This window comes from Haematobia irritans, chromosome 3 (genome assembly GCF_050003625.1).
Source record: "Haematobia irritans isolate KBUSLIRL chromosome 3, ASM5000362v1, whole genome shotgun sequence".
NCBI lineage: Eukaryota > Metazoa > Arthropoda > Insecta > Diptera > Muscidae > Haematobia > Haematobia irritans.
The window spans coordinates 60,556,044-60,576,987 of record NC_134399.1 but is presented as its reverse complement, the minus strand read 5'-3'; the positions used below and the strand labels follow the sequence as shown (position 1 = coordinate 60,576,987).

The 20,944-nt window shown below is 32.5% G+C and overlaps 2 protein-coding genes across 3 annotated transcripts in view; both read left to right on the top strand.

Moving 5' to 3' along the window:
• Positions 1 to 37: 37 nt before the first annotated feature.
• On the top strand, positions 38 to 715 carry LOC142228431 (nucleolar protein 10-like). Its single transcript, XM_075298859.1, has 2 exons — positions 38 to 319; positions 382 to 715. Exons 1-2 carry the CDS (start codon positions 194 to 196, stop codon positions 550 to 552), a joined length of 297 nt encoding a protein of 98 aa, XP_075154974.1. The 5' UTR covers positions 38 to 193; the 3' UTR covers positions 553 to 715.
• A 4,273-nt stretch (positions 716 to 4,988) lies between these two features.
• kat80 (katanin p80) overlaps positions 4,989 to 20,944 on the top strand; it is a 94,292-nt gene continuing 78,336 nt past the window's right edge. Inside the window, exons 1-3 of one of the 2 annotated variants that reach the window (XM_075298855.1) lie at positions 4,989 to 5,950; positions 9,905 to 10,032; positions 10,167 to 10,384. In XM_075298855.1, the coding sequence (XP_075154970.1) occupies positions 5,917 to 5,950; positions 9,905 to 10,032; positions 10,167 to 10,384 (380 nt within the window). In that variant the 5' untranslated portion in view covers positions 4,989 to 5,916. The remainder of the gene's footprint in view (positions 5,951 to 9,904; positions 10,033 to 10,166; positions 10,385 to 20,944) is intronic. The other variant, XM_075298856.1, reaches the window with a different exon arrangement.

Here is a 20,944-nt window from a genome sequence, read left to right as displayed (position 1 = left end):
TGCAACCCTGTGCGCTTTGAAGTACACCATCTGTCATATTCATATGTATGTATTGGTGTTTCAAATAAATAAATAAGGCCTAATTTTTGTAAACAACCAGTAAAATGAAGTTAACAATTTGTCCATAAAGTTTGAACTGTGATTTGGTTATGAAGTTACAGCATTTGGGGTGATTAGCGATGACTATAGCAAAATGGTTTTCTACAATGTGATCGTTATGTGGAAATACATGCAGCACATGGACAACATTCCCAGATTCCGACGAGATATGAAATATAATAAACCATTATGTGATTTATTCATAGTGGGAACCTCAAAGGTTTGTGTTTACCATAATTATTAAAAGGGCAATAATTTAATGTCTATTGTTTTTGTTTGTAGAAAATCTATCATTTGAATTTGGAGCGTGGCCAATTTCTACAACCATATGAGTCTGAAGCTGCAACCCTTAATGCCTGTGAAATTAGTAGTGAACATGGTTTACTAATGGCTGTAAAGAGAGTACAGTTGTATCATGGGATCCAAGATCAAAAACAAAATGGTCCACTTTAGATGTGGCCATAAAATTAGCTGGTGCCAAGGAATTTCCATCAGTTTCAGCCTTGAAATTCAAGGATGGTCTTCATTTGGATGTAGGAACAAATTCAGGACATGATTTACTCTATGATATACGGTCAAAGGAACCGCTATTGATTAAAGATCATTTGAATAGAAAGCCCTTTACGCGTTTGGCCTTTAATAGTAATCATAATGCTGTTTACTCCTTAGATGAAGCAATGCTAAAATTGTTCATCTGATGGAACTATGAAAAAGGGGCCACAAAATCCATCATCTGTCTTACGACAAAGGCAGCACTTACGCATGTTTTCTTTTTTACTTCTTCAAATTCTTCGTAACTAATTTTTAATTGCAAATAATTTATTTAAAAAAGGCACCACCAACAAGATTCAAGATTCAAGATTACTTGATGTTGCTTTTATATATATGTATGTGTGTGTGTATAGTTATAGCACATCTGACAGAAAGTGTCTTTCAAAATAAAAAAAATTAAATCAGCTGGCTTTATAATTCTACCTTAAAATAAGTGTATCCTGCTTCGCACCAATAGTTTTTGCAAAATCGCCTATCAGGCAGCGACCCGTTATAGCAGATATCAGGAGTGATATCTGGCGTCTCGAGAACACTAGCATATCTAGTGTGCGGTTTAAGTTTAAATGGGACCATATTTGCTTGGTGTCGTTACAACCCTTACAATTCTCCCATCGAACATTTGCCATCATGACAGCCTTCTCACGCAGTAAGAGCTTGCAGGTAGCCAGAGGCACACCAACAGATTCTAGTTCCCCTGGAATATGTAAGGTAGTTCGTAGCCTTGCTAGCTCATCTGCTTTGCAGTTCCCCGGTATGTTCCTGTGGCCAGGCACCCATATTAGGTGAATATTGTGCTGCTCAGCCATCTCATTGAGAGATTTGCGGCAGTCGGTGGCCGTTTTCGAGTTGAGGAACACAGAGCCCAAGGATTTTATTGCAGGTTGACTGTCTGAGTATATATTAATGTCAATATTGCTTGGAGCATTACTTCTCAGCCAATTCACCACTTCTCTTATTGCTAATATTTCAGCCTGAAAAACACTACAGTGATCAGGTAATCTTTTCGCTATTCCAAGTTCCAGATCTTTAGAATATACTCCGAAACCCACTTGGCCATCCAATTTGGAGCCATCAGTGTAGAAATCTATATATCTTTTATTCCCCGGGGTCCGTGTACACCACGCCTCACTGTTGGGAATTAGAGTCTCAAACTTTTTGTCGGAAAGTGGACTCGCCAAAGTGTAATCCAATACGTTAGGCACATCTGGCATTATTTTGAGCACCGAACTGTGTGATATATGTTCCAAACATTCCTCAAATAAATTGTTTATTATTTACAGACCTTTTAAAACTTTTACGCACGAAATGATTTTAATAAATTAAATGTTTGCTGCCAAAATATGCTTTTGACAACCCTGTTATTTTCATTAGAGGTGCGTGCCAGCTTACGAAATTGAACGCTACCGAAAATTTCGTTAGCATAAATAGCAATGCATTTCTTATGGGAATGAAATTTTTCGCTAGAGGTGCATACCGGCCTTTAGCATAAATAGCAATGCATTTGTTATGGGAATGAAATTTTTCGCTAAAGGTGGGTATTAAGTTCGAGTTTAGCCGCTAAAAACGTCATTTTTTCACGATTACTTTTCTTTAATAATCCATTTTAAGGAATACAAACTTTGTGAAAATTTGCTCTGGGCTATTCCCCATCAAGTTCTAATAAAATTTGCAACAAATACGTATAATTTCATGTATTTTTCTTACTGATTTAGGGTAGGTACTATGTTCGGTTTTCGAGTTGAAAACCACTTTATTTTCGCGATTACTTTTCCTTAAATAACCAAAATTATAAATGAAAACAAACTTATTCCTGTAAAGTCTTGCCGAAATCTAGAGGAACAAGAAACTACGCATCAATTGAGTTAATTTGTCTGCTTTATATTGAACTGTTTCAATAAAGTAACCACGAAAATTTCAACGCGAAAAGCGAACATAGTACTTACCTTTAGTTTTCACTTTAGCGATTTTAGCGGCTAAACTCGAACTTAATACTCACCTTAAAGGTGCATACCGGCCTTAAAAATAAAAAAATATGGAATTTTTTTGATAACTGAAATTACTCAAAATATAAAATATAATAAATATAATAACCCTGTCAGCATTTCCAAGTTCCATTTCATCTTCATCGCTACCACAGACTCGTAAGTAACACTGCAACAATCTCCAACTGTGATGGGGAAGCGTATGAAAAAGTATGAAATGTACATGAAAGTATTTTGCCATCACTATTGTTACAAGAGCCTATTTATATTATGTGAAACACCAAGCGCAACTAGCTTCTTATAATTTATCTTGATAAAATCGATAATGATGTGCTGAAAACATAGTTATTTCGCTTAAAATTGTAAAAGGCATATTGGTGAGCAATTTTTGACTTTCCGAATGGAATAAAGTGATTGTTTTTTAGATATTTTACAGATACGCTGCCTCCATCGAGAATAAAAATACTGGCTGATAGACGCTGCAACATGTAACTTGCCACTTGTAAATCAACATCATTCTATGTTGTGATTGTGGTATAAATGTTATATTTATAGAAATTTATAAATGTTTAATCAAATTAATAAACATCTAGACAATCGTGTTTTATGCGCTTTACAGACTATCAGTTATTCCGGACGGAATGTCGGTGTTTGTAAAGAATCTTATAGTGTGTCGGATCGATACGACTTGTCGGCGATGACTAAATAATCGGTAAATGTGTTATCGATCCCATAAACATGCAGCAGTATCGATTATGCCGTCGGACTTAACTTATAATTTGCACAATACATATCCCATATGTTCGACACGAGCACTGTCGTCCGGAATAACTGATAGTCTGTAAAGCGCATTACTTGACCACAATGATTCTTTTACAACTATCTTAAAACCCTGCCAACATTTTTTGAATTTGGGGACGCTTCTGAGAATCCCCAGTACGTTGAAAACAATCATATACGATATCAAAAACTCGTCGGAAAAGCGCCGTCACTATTGAGAAGTTGTACCACGCCAAGTTACTACAAAAAGGTTTCGCATGAGTGCAATTATTAGGTGCCTTTATAGATCAATTTAGAACGACGCCAATAAGAGACCCTCCAAACAATCAGAAAAAGCACATTTTAAGATAGTGCTAAAAGAATCATTGTGGTCGAGTAAAACACGTTTGTTTAGATATTTAATAATTTGATTAATTATTTACAAATTCTTAAAAATATAACATTTATACCACTATCACATCACATTTAACATAATTTTTTGCATTAATGATGAGGTAGAGTTACAAGTAGCGAGTTACATGTTGCGGCGTCTATCAGCCAGTGTTTTTATTTGATGGAGGCAGCGTGTCTGTAAAATATTTGAAAAACAATCACTTTATTCCATTTGGAAAATCAAAAATTGTTCACCAATATACCTTTCACAATTTTAAGCGTAAAACTATGTTTTCAGAACTTTATTTTCGTTTTTATTTAAATAAAATATAACATGCTGGTTGCGCTTGGCGTTTCACAAAAAATAAAATGGCTTTTGTAAAAGTAGTGATGGCAAAATACATGTATGAAGTACATTTTGTACTTTATGATATGCTGCCCCCCATCACAGTAGGATGGTTGTAGTGACATTTACGAGTCTGTGGTAGCGATGAAGATGAAATGGAACTTTGAAATGCTGGCAGGGAATATACTTTTTCCGATTGTTTGATGGGGCTCTTATTGGCGTCGTTCTAAATTTACTAAAAAAGGCTCCTAATAATTGCACTCATGCGATACTTGTTTGCGTAGACGTATACGACTGTTTTCGACGTGGTGGGGATTCTCAGTAGTGCCCTCAAATTCAAAACATGTTTGCAGGGTTGATACGCACTTTGTCATCGAAATTTCGTCAAGATTTAACAGGAATATGTTTGTTTTCATGTATAATTTTGTTATTTTCAGAAAAAGTAATCGCGAAAATATAGTGATTTTCAACTCGAAAACCGAACAGAGTTCAGGCCTTTACTTTTAAATGTGGTATCACAATGGACTGAACAGTCTAAGTGAGCCTGAAATTTAATCGAGCTGCTACTTTAACCTAATCTTCTCTTTTGCAAGTTTTTACTGCATAACTTTTAAAGGGGAAGTTTGCAAACAGACCTACTATCAATTAATTTACAACTGTGCAATGTATTTGGTACGTGAACAGAGCTATATTTATTGATTTGGTGGTGGTGCCACAATCTGTTAAACTTCATTGAACTTCCGTATATACTATGATCAATATGGCAACTCAGGGACATTTGACATAAGCAGTATATATTAGCTTTCTCTTTCTCACACGCCAACCAATTGGATAAACTGTCAGTAACGCTTTAAAGTTGTCTTGTTGTTGTTTTACTTTGACAAAGAAACAAACACGGTGAAACGGAAAAAGATCGATTTTGTTTTTATTTTTTAGTCTTAAAACGGTGTAAAACATAAAACATTTATGTTACAAAATTGTGATCGGCATATTAATTTCGTAATTTCTAGTGTCGAACGTTTTGGAAATCGTAATAGTTGTGAATGTAATGTTTGCGGTTTGTGTAAATGGTGAAAAGCAAGGAAAAAAGTCTACATCTTCTGTCTATCTGTTCATATAACATAAAAAAATTCGTGTTCCGTTGTCACAAACAAATCAACTACTAAGTAGAATTTTTTTTTATATATTTAAAGAAAATCTTTAGAAAATTTCTATCTATCAGTATCGTGCACATTCTCCCATATGCTCGGTGTAAAAATAATACATAATACAGTTGAAGTGATACACGAAAAAGAAAAAAAGTAAAATTGCACCTAGCACTAAAAATTCTTCGCGTATTTAGTACGAAGATCTGAATGTGAGAATGCATTAGTGAGCAGAAGCATTCAATACCCCAAAGTCGGAAGTCGATTGTTTTAAAGTGAATAATAAAGTCAGAAAGACTTTTAAAAAATTCTCATTTTCCATTTCCAATCGTCCAATCAATACGAAATACGGCCCAAATAAGTTATAATAAAACAAATGAATAGTGAGTGAGTGTGTGAATGACTAAGTGCCAAGATAAAAGAGTTGTGTGAGCACGTCAGAGGTGGTAAAGAGAAACAGTAAAAAGTCAACAACAAAATTACCAACTAACCGTTTACTTGTGTTGTTGTATTTGTAAGTAAAGACGGCAAGGTAAAATAATCAACGACATCATCGAGTATCGCAACCCAAAAAAAGCAAAAAAAAAACTAACTTATAATATACCCAGTTTAAATCCTACGAAAAAGTGGCTAATAAGTGATGGCATTAGCGCGTAAATTAAGCGAGAGAATATGTGAGTATTTATTTGCGCCTCCTTATCCAGAATATGACGAATCTATTCAAAGATTTATTAGATTTTTGTGCTCCCATTTTCATTGAAAAATGTCAACAGCTGAACAAATTAAGCACAAGTAAAATGTAAAACACAACAAAAATAAAAAAGAGCAAAACATAAATATCTTTGCATGCAAGGTTATGCAAAAAGATATGAGCTTTCTATTTCCATGCGTATTATTGGTGTCAGTCACTACATTTTGCCGGTATGTTTGTATTTTTGTGTTGTAACGGTAAATTAATTGGGAAGTGCCAGGGTTACCAATTTCGTTTATAGGAAAGTACGCTAAGACAAGTTGCTGTGTACCCTTGATGAGCAAAGACTGCCCCATATCCTTGCAACCAATCTTGCCGGGAAAAATCTGTTTTTTTTTAGACTACAGGCAAAAACTGTCAGGCTTAAATCTACTTTAGTACAAGTGGTCCGATTGGCCAGCGTGTAGACTTTTCGATTCTAAGCACAAAATGTAATACACCACTTTTTGGCGGAAAGACCTATTTTCGGAGTTACGGGCCCCTAAAGTTTTCATTATCACGTATATTGGATTTAGTATCCATCGCACATAATCATCCTAAGAGTAAAATATTTCGAATAACATGGACCAGGAGAGGTCCTGGGTTCGCGTTAGCCCACTTTGGACTCTGTCCATAGGAGAAAGTCGAAGGCCGTCCACCTATCCACTTTGAGTTTGCATTAGCCCACTTTGGACTCCGTTCATAAAAGAAGTCTCAAACCCCGGCCGAAGGCCGGCTACCTATCCCCTTTTGGTTCGCGTTAGCCCACTTTGCACCATGTCCATAGGAGAAAGTCTCAAACCCCGGCCGAAGGCCGGTCACCTATACCTAACTTTTAAGGGTCGGTATCTCGAAAACTACGCTCTTCCGACAAAATTTTTACTTCATATTTTCTGCTTAAAATGTACTATTTTTTACCAAATATATTAAAAAAAAATTAATTTTATAGATGTCATGAAAAATTGCTGTCAGAATTAACAAAAATATAAAGGAAAATACCGATTTTCAGATTTCGATATCCCGAAAACTAGGCTTTTCCGACAAACTTTACATTTTCGATTTAAAACCCCTACTCCTACACTCAAAAAAATATTTGTTTATTTTAACAACTTGTGCTATAGTAGATTTGTTCCATTATAATAAAATTTGCAACAAATATGTATAATTAAAGGCCTTTTTTACTGATTTAGTTTTCACTTTAGCGGCTAAACTCGAACCTAATACTCACCTTAACTATCAAAAAGGCACGTGCATGTGAACAACGCTTTTATAAACATCTTGATTTTGGCATGGGAATCTATTATTGCAATGAAACTTTTACCCCTCATCAAATTGCAATTATTTTAAAAGCCACAGATGATTTATTTTGGCTAAATGGAAATGGTTTCGGCGATGTTGATGATCGGTGTTGTTCTCTGTGAAATTGGGAAGAAGTAGAATCTCTAGATTGATTGGCAGATGTCCAATACTAAGTGAAATACGCTAAAGAAATTTCAGCACTAAATTTTTAAGCCAATTCTAGATTATATACATATAAAACGGCGATGAAGATTTTTGTTGGCCAACTTTATATTCTGGTAGAAGCTCTAAGCTACAGAAAAACAGTATAATTATTAAATTTACATACTAAACTCGATTTCCGGCAGACGGTTTATAACAAGTCATGGAGAACATTCAAAAGAACACGTAATAGCCTCAATTATATAGACTATAAAAGAGCTTGTGCAAAAGTTAAAAAAGAATGCACAATTGCGAAAAGAGAAAGAGAAAGGTCGAAATTTCTTAATTCTCTCGATCCATTCATGGATATACGATTTTTATGGAAGAAGGTAACCAATTGAAGAGCACCTGGATTTGACAAGTTTGCTTCAATTAATGTTAGCGATAAAATCGTTTCCCACCCGCGAGACATTGCAAATGAGTTCGCCTTGTCATGGTGTTCAATCAGCTCTGACAAAGTCTTTACTGAGCTTATTAGAAGCAAACAAAGTTTGTTTTTAAACGATATTATCGACACAGACCTTTTTCCCGAACTTGTTTCACGTATTGACGTAAAAGAATTTGATGAAACACTTCACTAGTTAAAAGGTTCTACTCCAGCCCTAGACAAACTTACATATTCTATGGCTAAAAACCATTATTTCTCAAAAAGGGAATTTGTAACCTATATACCAAAATTCTTTGTACGGGTATTTATCCTCACGACTGGAAATTGGCCGTACTTTCTCCTATCCCAAAGCAAGGGAAAAATCCTGCGCGTCTCGAAGGCTATACACCAATATCCTTGCTTCCAGTGCTCTCTATGATTTTGGAGAAAATAATAGCTAATAGATTTCTTGCCCGGTCGCGGAACGCACTCTCTTTGCCATTGTTGGAACATATGCTACGCTCAAACCTTGCCGTAGGAAAACACAGCTTGGTTATCTCCGAGGACTTAGAAAAAGCTTTTGACAAGGTCCTAGTAACGAAAATTATAAAAGAACCAATTCTATGGGGTATACAGAAAAAAATAGTTATTTTTATTTTTTCACTTCTTACCAACCGAAGAATAAAATTCAAAGTCGAGGGACACCTATCTGCAACCTATCCATTAGAAAATGAAATTCCTCAGGGTTCACTCCTTTTATTTTGTATAATATATATGCAAATAATTTGGCCAGTAGTTTGGAGTCTTTGAAGGAAGCAGACTATATCGGCATATTTGCTGACAATATTTTTGTTGTGGCATCCGGTAGTTATGAAGATGTCAATGAAAAACTCAAACGGATTAACCACAAAATTCAAGTTGAGCAGATGGAAGTGGAGCTGTCATACATTTAAATAAAGCTGAAATACTCCATGTACATGTCGCAACCATTCCTATTAAACATCATATGAAAATCCTTGGTCTAATTTTTTCTAAATGTTTGCTTTGGGGCGAACATATTAAACTGATACTGACGAAGCTGAGTAAAATCAACAATGTTATGAAATTAATATGATCTAGATCTCTAGCTTATGGTACCTTATCCCATGCCATCACCCTATATGGTTGGACCACAAAACAAAATGTATCTAAAATTAATGTTTGTTTAAATGACATTTTTAGAACTGCTACCGGTTTACTCCGCTCAACACAGATAGATTGCCTGAGAGTTGAAGGAAGGTTTACAGACTTCCAAATTTTGGTTGAAAAAGCTTGTGTAAACCTAGCATCAAAATCCATCACCTTGCCTTAAGATGACCTATATACTATCTTCTGGAATGAAATAAGTGCCTGAAATCCAATCTATTTTTCTGCTATTCAACACATTTTGACACCTTTGAAAGCTTTTAACATTCAAATTCCTGAAAAACGAAATTTTTGCTACTCATCTAAGTACAAAATAAAAATAGATATTAGCTTAAGGGAGCATAAAAAAGATTCTAGATTCTACCTCAGCTCTCTCCAAAAAATGTGCAAAAAATTTTATTTGCACCGACAGTCTTAGCGTGGCAAGGGCCTTGATGAATAATAAAATAGGATCGTTTAATCATTACCTCTTCTTAGAGAAACCTTCGGATATCACAATCCTTTGGGTTCCTTCGCATTCTAACATTCTTGGAAATGAAAGAGCTGATGAATTGGCAAAGAGAGCTTTGGATTTACCATGTACTACTGGACCACCAAGTTATTTTCAAATTTAGTACAATGTAATCATTATAAATATTTTCTTACGATAGTAAGAATACTTGTCACAAGTGCAAAGTGGTTAAGAATTATATATTTATTTTATTTTAATTATATTAAAATAAAATAATAATACTTTCCAAATTAGAAAATTAGAAATTTAGTTAGTACTAATATATTTTTTTACTTACTATGTTTTCGATAAATTATCCCAATTATAAAATAATTAATTTTTATATCTCTTTTCAGATGAGATAAAAGCGCATAATGGCAACGTCACTTGTCTGGATGTTGGGGAAACTGGTCGTGTTTTAGTAACAGGCGGACAAGATCGCAATGTTAATTTGTGGGCAATAGGACAAACAGAATGTTTTATGGTAAGTACAAAAATATCTATATTTTTTTATATTCCACCTGCCAAAGGAGGCTAAAATGTCAGACTTCCTCTATACCTAACCTATCCTACACGAATATTGCTAAAATTTTGTAATTTTTTTTCTTTTCTTTGTAGTCACTAACGGGACACAATCGATCCATAGATTGTGTTCGATTTGCCTACAATGATGATTTTGTATATTCTGCCGATGACATTGGCATTATAAGGCGATGGGATTTAAATGCACAAACCATATGTTCCACTTTAAATGGGCATATGAAAAGTGTGCGAACATTGGATTTTAATCCATCGGGGGAGTATGTCGTTTCTGGAAGTAATGACACAACAGTGAGGTAAGGGTAAATATAGATGACAAATCAATACAAATATATGAATAAGAAGGACGTGTAATAAAAACAATGTATGTATTATTTTCCGTTGGCTTGATATGGATAATTGTTTCCAAGATTTGTGACCCGGTTCATTTTATAATTTCCGAAATATGCTGTTTTTTATAGGTAGCTCGATATTAGATATTAAATGGAAGTTCATACTTCTATTTTTGGGAGGGCTGGCCAATATTATAAATAAATAATCGTTCTCCTAACGCTTAGATTTGCATTATTATCTGCTCAACATGGCTGATTTTGTAGCTATTCCGCGCAAAGGTTTTTGTTTTATATGAAGTGTAACAGTTTTTCGTGTACTTAGTACTGAGCTTAAGATATAAGAAGAACAAAATAAATCGTCTATAACTCATTTCGTGTAGGAATAATTCTATATTATAGATCATAGTATTTTAAATACCTTTTTTCGAATAGACAATGTACTAGATGCATTTAATTGTGACTTCAGTTTAATTTGATTATATGATTTGATATGATAGTTCTGCAATAATTTGTTATAATATTCACGATAAAAATATTAATGGAAAATCTTGTCATATAAATGAACTGATGCGACAATATACAAACTTGTTTTTAACCAAATTTCCTTGAAAACGTGCGATATAGGATCTAATGAGCTATTATTGATTTAATATCCATTAATGATTTTAATAGAGCTGACTCCTTTGTTATTTAATTTCGCAAGCTTGCAATTATCGCTATTATTACGTTCTATAATTACACGGAAATTCGAAATACAAAATCAATTCCATACACTTTTATTGAAGTGAATAAAATCAAAACACTTGTTGTTGTGGTTTTTAGACTACATCTGCGAATCGATTCTACTCTAACCTTGTGTGTGGGCAGTGTGCATGTGAGGGGTTTAATATAAATTTCAAATATTTATGCAAACATAGCGTCATATCTCCATCGCACTTAAGATTTGTTTATGGGGGAGTATACATATATAAATATTTGTGTTCATAAACTCGTATATTTTCACCTCTTCTCAAATGACTTTCAATTTCTACATTAGCATTTGAATAGAATCAGAAACCTCATCGCTAAATTATGTAAAAGGAGAACAACGACCACAGTCGATTGATTTCTAAAGTTTTTAAATTTCATTGAAGATACAAAGAGAGAGAGAGAAATAGTGGGGGAAGGGGAGATAGAATCATCAAGAGAAAATGTTATCTGAAATATATAAAATTGTTTATTTATTTTTGTTATTAGGCCATCATGATGGCTGTATTGAGCATTTCAACTGATACCGTTCAATATAAATATCATATTTATGATAAGTACGAGAGAAGACCCTCCTCCCCATTCCATATAAATAAACGGAGAATATTTGTGGTTTTTGTGTCTATCTAAAGTCAGCATCCTCGCTCTTTTTCATCTATGTAGGTTCATTTCTTTCTTGGTTTGTTTGGACTTTGGTGTTGTTATTGTATCATAACTATGAGATCAGTGATTCCCCGCGCCCGTTATAAATCATTTCTTCTTAATTCTATTGAAAGTCAAATGTATGAATAAATTTCCACTTCAATTTATTAGACAAGAGGTCAAATCTATAATTCAATCTATCATATAGAGATTCATTGCTTGGTTGGCTAGTTTCATTGAACGATTTATCTGTCTGAATTAGAGATGGAATTAATTTGATATTTGTAAAAAAAAGCAATGTTTTAAATTAAAGTTGAGTTTAATTCTTCCAGAAGAGCATTTAGTCGAGATCTGAAGCGGATTCTCATTCAAATGGCAAAACTTTCCATTTTTTCTTTAGACATGCCGGATTTTCAATTTTCGAAGATTGACTAGGCCACTATCCCAGCAAAAACTCTCATTACCCGGTAATATTGTAGGTAAGCCTATTTATAAATTTATAACCTATTTATAGCTATCGATAATATAGTGGTTTTTACATCTGTCATTACACATTGCATTACATTGCGGTGAATTATAATGACTAACTTGTAATGACAATAATAAATACTTCTTGGTAATTTTCGAATTGTTATTCTCAAAATGTAATGCATTTGGCTGCTAATGACGTAATAAAATAGAATAAATGATGGTACCGTAAGGTATAATTATTTACTTAAATAAACCAAAAAGAATATGTAATATAACGGTAATTCTGATTCCGTTAAGGAATATTCTTTACGAATATTTCATAATAATTGTGTTTTAAGTTAATGACATTACCATATTAGGGTTTAAATAAATGCTTATTATACCTCATTCACATTACACTTTCAAAATCGACTTTAACTAGATTTCAACTGACATTTGCCTTATAAAAAGGGATTTTAAATCCACCTTTAGTAGATTTCACACCTAATGTGGTCCCTTTAACAACCAACTTTTATTTGTTTTTTAAGTGTGAAATTAATTTGAATGTAATCTTGTTTAGATGATTTGTTACATTTTTGTTTATTTCTACATTATTCCTTTCTATTCAAGTTGTGTTCATATTACAGCAATACTCGCCATATTTTGATCCATTGTAATCGGTTAGAGATGTCAATATCTTGCAAACTTTCTATGAAGAAGTGATTACATATGTTATTCGGTGATTATATGCTTTAAAAGCACTACTTATTTCATGGCCAAAGGTATGCCTGGGAAGAAGCACTTTCCTCCTAGGACATGCGTATGTAAATGTAATCCGGAGGGATGCCAATTAGTAAGTGGTTATAAATTTATAAATAGGCTTACCTACAATATTACCGGGTAATGAGAGTTTATGCTGGGTTGCTTATAATTGTCGTAGGATTTAAAGCAAAACGCCCCATTTTCATTTTAAGATATTGCACATTATAAATGCATACACACTGATATGCATATTAGGTTGCATTCGGAGGTGCTGCTGCTTGTTTTCACATCGGAATGTTTCTTTCTGTTTTGTTAGACATGGTTTACATACAGACAACATAATATCTACTTACATGTATATATACTATATACGCTGAAAATAAATTTGACCTGGCTTTGTATTATTGAATTTTGGAAAAGTATATAAATGTGAAAAGTTCACACAATATTTAGGACAAATTGAAAACAAACATATATGCAAAAAGGATTTTAACCATGGCTTTAAAAATTTGTTTAATTAATGTTTAGATACTCGCTTTGAAACTAGCGTCTATTCGTATGTCTTTGAGGTACGATAAATTTTTCACCAAAATATTTCCAATAAAAAGTTGATTGAAGTTGAAATTTTTTTCAATTAACAAATTAATTGATACAATGAACTTTTTAATCAAGATAGAAACATTAAGTCAATTATTTCAATGATTGACAGTTTTTTTTTAATTTTTAATTAAAACATTAATTGATACAATTGAATTAAATTTAAAATAAGTGATGGAGATTTTTTTAATTTTTAATTAAAAATTTATTTCAAACAATCAATTGTTAATCAAAATAAAAACACTAAGTCAATTCAGAAAGTAATTGAAAATAGTTACCTTTTTTGCAATCAACATAAATTACATTTTTAATTGAATCAATAAAAAATTAATTGAAATTTGCTCATAAAATCAAATATTTTTTATGCCCAATTAAAACTGTGATTGATACTATCATTTTCGTGATTCAAGACATTTCAATTATAAAATTAATTATCCAATTAATTTCGTGATTGAATCAGAAATTTTATTTTTCTGGCAATTTTTCACGGCTTACCAAAATATTCGGAATAAATTTTCTTCATACCACTAGACTGTATTCGGGTTTCTTTTCACTCGGTTTAAATAATGCTGGTCTATACCTAAGTCATGTACTGGTATTGTATTAGATAATGTTGTTCATAATATGTTTGCCTCCTACTCTTTAACGAATTTCATGATATTTGGTGGTGGTGATTCTGTTGGAATTGCTGCTTTTGGTCCATGCATATTTTGAAAGATATTACCAAATCACTTGGTGGATATGTTATCGAGGTGGATGGCTATTATCATGCGTGGGTGAAGTGTTTTTGCTTGTTCTCATCAACTTAATATGGTCAATTTGGATTTATTTCCTCAAAAGTGATATACTCGAAACTGAAAAGTAAACCATTCTACGCTACTATCATTTCATTCGGAAATGGAATTCAAGCGTTGACGCATTACATTCGCTGTACAAATGCAAAACATTTACGCAATTCGAATTTCGATAACGACAAATCTTCAATAGCCAACAAAAGCGAGATAATTTATTGTAAGCACTTATTCAAATGCCTTATTGGTATTGCGGATTGAAATTCCAACATTGCGTTATTGTATTCTCATGTATGGGCGAATAGTTTGTGGATATGAGTAGATTTGTCCAACAGATGCTATTCTTGAATTGATTTTTGTTTTTTATTTTATGATTATTTGCCAAATCAAGCGTCAAAGAATCCCCTGATCACTCAACAATTTTTTTCTTTGCCATATAAGTAAATCATAAATTGGGCCTACCTAAATAATGAAATACATCCGCAATAAAATTATGGAATGTGAAATGAAACGATGGTAGTTGTGACGTTAAACCCCTTTATGTCTACTTTTGAGGTGATTATGATGTTAAAACTCCTTATGTTTACTTTGTGTACGTGATAAGAGCCACTGTGGGGCAAGGTTTAGCATCTGTTCTCAGCGATATTTAGAGTCGATTTGCACTCATTGGGTGCATGAAACTTATTAAAATTGGGCAAATCTCAAAAGTGAACAATTTTCGTAACTATTGCTACATTATTGCAATAAAAATACTATCTAATAACTGGACACTTCCCGATTTTGGACAAAATGTAGACGACTATGAATGTCTAGTTCTTAGAGGGTTCACTGAAGTTTTGTGGAATATTGCATGACCGGCAAGAGGGTGTAGGATTTAATCGGAACCAATCTACTTTACCAAAAAATAAAAAAAAAAACAAGTATATACAGTAGTAAGTTAGGCCGGACTGAATCTTAAATACCCACCACCATGAATCAAATATAATAGTTTCCTTTGAAAATTTCAGGGGGTTTAATGACAGATATTTCCCAAGCAGATCAGTTCCCACAGATAAATGTAAAGATTTTACCTATAAAGACTAGATCAGATTCTGAATTTATAAGAACCATTTTTTGTTTGAGTTTTAGAGGAATGTAAGTGTGCAAGAAAATGATGAAATAACGCCTTGATTTGAATCCTAAAATCTGTAGATTTTCATCCCAATTATTTAAATGATTACGAGAAGTAAAATCTGGAAATTTTGCAGTCAGTCAGTCAGTCAGTCAGCAATTTTCATGATCGCCTTCTATACCCTCAAGAAGTGAAATCGGTCTCTATGGAGGCCTTACCAAATGGACCGACAAAACTAAATCATATACAAAACATGGACCGATAATTACCATTTCCATCGCCATATCTCTTTATTTTTCCTAGAATATCTCTACAATTCCAATTTCAGGCAAATTGACTAAAAACTACACACAAAAAAAAAATTTTTGATTTCAATCACGAAAATCGCGGATTCAATCATTTTTTTAATTGAAATGTCTTCAATCACGAAAATGATAGTATCAATCACCCATTTTGATTGAAAACCAACACGATTTTCAATTAAAAATTTAATTGACTTTTGTAACGGAATCAATTAATTGTGTGATTGAATCAATTAAAAACGTGATTGATTTTTAACATAAAATTCAATCACAGTTTTAATTGAATCTATTAAAATGTTAATTAATTTCGCGACAAAAATCAACCAACTATTTGATTCATTCAATTAAATAATTGATTGAAATTGGTTATAAATTTCGATCAAAAATTTTATATATTGCGACCCCAAAACCGTATGTAGTTTTATTTGAAATAAAAGAAAATATGTGTTTCTTATAATATTTAATATTTTATTATTTTTTTAATTATGCAATAGACAAATAAATTTGGTTCTTTTCATTTGTGTTTTGTTCTAACATAACTTACAAATACAATTACTATAAATAACAACTATAGGGTGAAAAAATTATATAAATCATTACCTTCCTTATAATAATAACCATGTTAGCATGTTCCTTCTAATATGTAGATGCGCCTAGATTTCCAATAAATCAGCAGACTGTAAGCTAAATTAGTTTTTCTGAAAGTAAACAGAATAATTCGAATTTAATTTTGTTCAATTAAAAGTTAATTTTGATAAATATTACCTGCATAGAATATCAAGTTCAATTCTTAGTTCCAGGTTGCAGATCTTCTTTTGCAGTTGTAGTCTTTTAGCATAAAAAGGTGTATTAAGGAGCTCGGTAATTTAATTTTAGTAACAATTCCTTTCCAAAATTTCCTCACATTAAAATCGTCTATTAAAATTTGAACCAATCAAAGACAAAAATAATGGGAAAGCAATGTAATATTTGGTATTATATTGATGATACTTTGCAAATTCTGGAAATAGAAAAAAATATAAATGGAAAATAAATATTTTTATTATTTTCGGATATTTTTCATATTTTTAAATCCAAAAGAAAGAACTTTTTTACCATTACATAATTCAGCTCATTAGTTTATATACCAGATATACTGCTCTCTACTTGGGTTCAAACTGAAAAAAGCAGGTAAAACAAAAATGCAATATAATGCCAACGCCACTTCGCAATTTCAAGGTGAATCTTCCAACAAGCCCATACCGCTCTTGGTTTTAAGAAAACTAGGAGTGAAAAAATTTATAATTTTAAAAGATCAATACGGTACCCACTTTTTTATTGCAAACATATTCTTATATATTTGATAAAATGATGGAGTTGATGGGATTGATTGGTCAATTTCACGAAATAAAATTGGTCACTAAAAGAAATGAAAAAAAAATATATTATTTTAGTCCGTTTAATGTAAACAGGCTTCAATGGAAAACGGTATTCACATTTCATAATTTCTTACCTTCAATAAACGTAGATTGTTTCCATTTTTACAATACCACAAAACACAAACACAGGTAATTTCAAATCCGTTCTCTCATATATTTTTTTGCAAACCTTTACCACGTGGCCATTTGTTGTTGCACACTTTATTTATTTCAACCCTTTGCTATGATTTGTTGTTGCGTTCAAAATATTTATACACACATTTTGAATGCCGCAGACAGAATGTCGCCAATCATGTTTTTCAATTTACGCGAAAAACAAAAACCCAACCGTTCGTTATGAGTTACTTCAACAGACTGATCTCTCCATCATACCTTGTTGAATAAATACCCATTCTCTTGTTCTCTTTTCGCTCTTTCCAATGCTCAAAATTATTCAATTTCAATCACAAAGGTGATTGGATCAATCACATGTGTAATTGGAAACGGAAAAAATGTCAATCACGTTTGTAATTGAAAATTATTTCCGAATTGATTAACAAATTGATTGAATCAATTAATATTTTAATTGGAAACGTAACAAATATCAATCATTGTTTTAATTGGTTTTTATTCGGATTTGATTAAATAATTAATTGAATCAATTAACATATTAATTGAATCCGTTTCCAAATTCAATTAAGTGTTTAATTGAAAAAATTTTGGTCATAATTTTTTGTGTGTACGGATTCTAGAAGCCCAAAAAGTAAAATCGGGAGATTGGTTTATATGAGGGCTATATCAAAACATGGTCCGATAATCAACATTTTCAGCACATCTCTTTATTTTCCTAGAATACCTCCAGATTTCCAATTTCAAGCAAAGTGGGTAAAAACTACGGACTCTAGAAGCAACAAAATGCATTTTTTTCATTTCAGTTTCTTTTTGGTTTTTGGAAATGGTAGTAAGTATAAACGTCGTTTTTGGAAAACTACGCTGGTTAATTTTTTTTTGAAAACAAAAAAAAAATATTAGCTTTAATATGAGTACCATATTCCTTATATGAGAAAGGGTCAGCATTTTGAAGGATCCGGGACCTCAACGAGTCCAGTTTTTTATTACCAATTATTTGGATGCCATTAGGTAGATTATGTGTGCTGGGTACTAAATCCTGTAGCTATCATTTCTAGTTTGACAGAAATATCAGTGTGACAGTGTCAGCAACCCCGTATTATACACTGAAAAAAGCATGTCCGGTTCCAAAGATTTTGTCTTTACACTAATGATTTTGGTATTGATTCCGGGCCAATGAAGCGGATAATTGAAGTAAGGGCAACTTTAAGGCACAATTATCATTATTACAATTTATCTTTATTACAATTATTTGCGTACTTGATTTTTTTGTTTCTTCAGTTTTTTTCTTGATGTACACTGAATTTTTTTTTTTTCAGTGTACAATTTTTACACATACAACGGAATAATCTAAGTGAGCCTGAAATAAATAGGCCTGCCACTTTACTCTAATTTTAACCTACACACACCCAGAAAAAAGTGAACCCAGAAAAAAGTGAAGTGAAAGAAAATGTACACACAACATTTTTTTCTGATTCAATCTCCAAATTAATTGATCCAATTAATTTTTTAATTGAAATGTCTTCAATCACGAAAATGGTAGTATCAATCACAGTTTTAATTGGGCATAGAAAAAATTCTTGATTAAAAAATTAATTGATTTTTTCAGCAAATTTCAATTAATTTTTTAATTGATTATATTAGAAAATTTCATCTAAAATATTTTAGTAATTGCAACATGATACAAATAAGTTAATCATTTTTGTCAAATTGAAGACAATTTATTAAAAATAGTAAATTTTTTCTGTTGTTTAACCCTTTCGACCCTAAAGTTGCCCGTGGGCAACTTTTTGTGTTTTGAGACTCACTGTCAGCGTTGTTTTTGTTTTTGTTCATAAAACTGTAACGGTATTGAAAGCTACAAGTGTTTTCTTCAAGTTGAATGAAAAATCAGCTAATTTGGGTGTCAATTAGCAAAAAATCTTTCATTAATACGCACGTACCTCAAGAAAAAAATATTTGCGAATTTAAAAGAGGTTTTTATACATGTGACATTTTTCAAAATTACAACTAAAATGTTGAAAGTTTTTATTAAATCTATTGTAGTACATGTCAAATAAAATATTTCTGGAAGTCAAATCTTAGAATTGCAAAAAAGCAACAGATGGGAAATTTTTAAAATTGAAAAGTTGCCTGTGGGCAAAATTACATATTTTTGAACATAAGACCTGGAGAAAAAAGGTTTGAAAAACAATGATTTTGAAAAAAATTTGAACTTCAATTGGGATGTCCCAGTGACGAGAAATGCAGCGATGATGTGGAAAACATATCTGCAGTGCAGTGGGGAATTTGGAAGGAATCGTAAAAAGGGAGGAAGCCACTTCTTGGCAACATACTAGTGGATTAGCACGAATATTGACGCTTTATAATACTTTGGTTTTTTACACCGCCAGTTAAATTGACATGGGTTAAAAACAACAAAAAAAAAACATTTTCGTGAGTCACGCGTGATTCACGCGAAGCCGTGAATGAAATTTAAACGAAATCTCGTGAATGAAATTTAAACGAAACCTCGTGAATGTGCGTGAACGGGATTAAAGAAAAATGTGTGGCGCGTGAGCCTGAGTAAAAATCAAATTGTGTTCGTGATTGTGAGTGAGTAAACTTTCTCCGAAATCACGCTCCCGATGAAAATTTACCCACGCTCACGATCTAACTCACGCTCAAGATAAAATTCACGTTAACAATAAAATTCATATTCACGATAAAATTCGCACTCACGGTAAAACAGACACAAAAAGTCACAATCACGAACAAATTCACGTTCACGATTAAATTCAAGCTCACCGATTTTAATCACCTTTACATATTTAATCACGCTTAAGATTTCAATAGCGTGAGTCACGAGAAATTTCGTTAATTACCAGAATTTTATTGAGCCACGAAAGTTGTCGTGTTCCGAAAATATTCGTGACTTACGAGATTTGTCGTGAATTACGAAAATTGTCGTGAATCATGCGAAAGCGTGAAACATAAACATTGTTCATGTGTGAGCGTGTGCGAGTATGACTTTTCATTTCGTGACCGTGAATTCCTACCTACATGGCATGCGTGAGTGCAAATATTTCTTCGTGAATGTGTTTGAGCGTGATTGAAATTCCACTCACGCGCGCATCTAAGTATATATTTACTGTAAAATAACAAAAAACTTAACAAAAATCCAATAAAACGTAATACGTCTATCATTACAAAACAAAATAGTTTGTAGTCATAATTGCCCAAAGTTGCCCACAGGCAACATTCTCTACCGCCTAAACGAATGGGCGTGGCGACCCGAAATTTTGGCTAGACGCTTCTTAAATGACTTCAACATGATTAAAAGTAAAAAAAAAAATTTAGCGATACCTATAAAAATTCGGGGTCGAAAGGGTTAATAATATTTTGGAAGATGTCTTTATGGCTACATGAAGTTCAAGACTGACACAATTTAAGAAAAATTACTCATTTGATAAACCTATGAACTCAATTTAAGCAAAAATAGTACAATTGTGTACTTCATTTTAAGACAAGTTTAGTTTTTTAGTTCACGCCATTAAAGTAAGCAAAAAATAATTTAAATAACACAGATTTTCTCACATGTGTCGAAATTTAATAAA

What these genes read in the sequence shown, in the direction of transcription:
- LOC142228431 (XM_075298859.1), top strand. Translation starts at nt 194, where the DNA reads ATGGTTTTCTACAATGTGATCGTTATGTGGAAATACATGCAGCACATG. An exon ending in TCATAGTGGGAACCTCAAAG is followed by an intron (nt 320 to 381) that starts GTTTGTGTTTAC and finishes TTTTGTTTGTAG; the next exon opens with AAAATCTATCATTTGAATTT.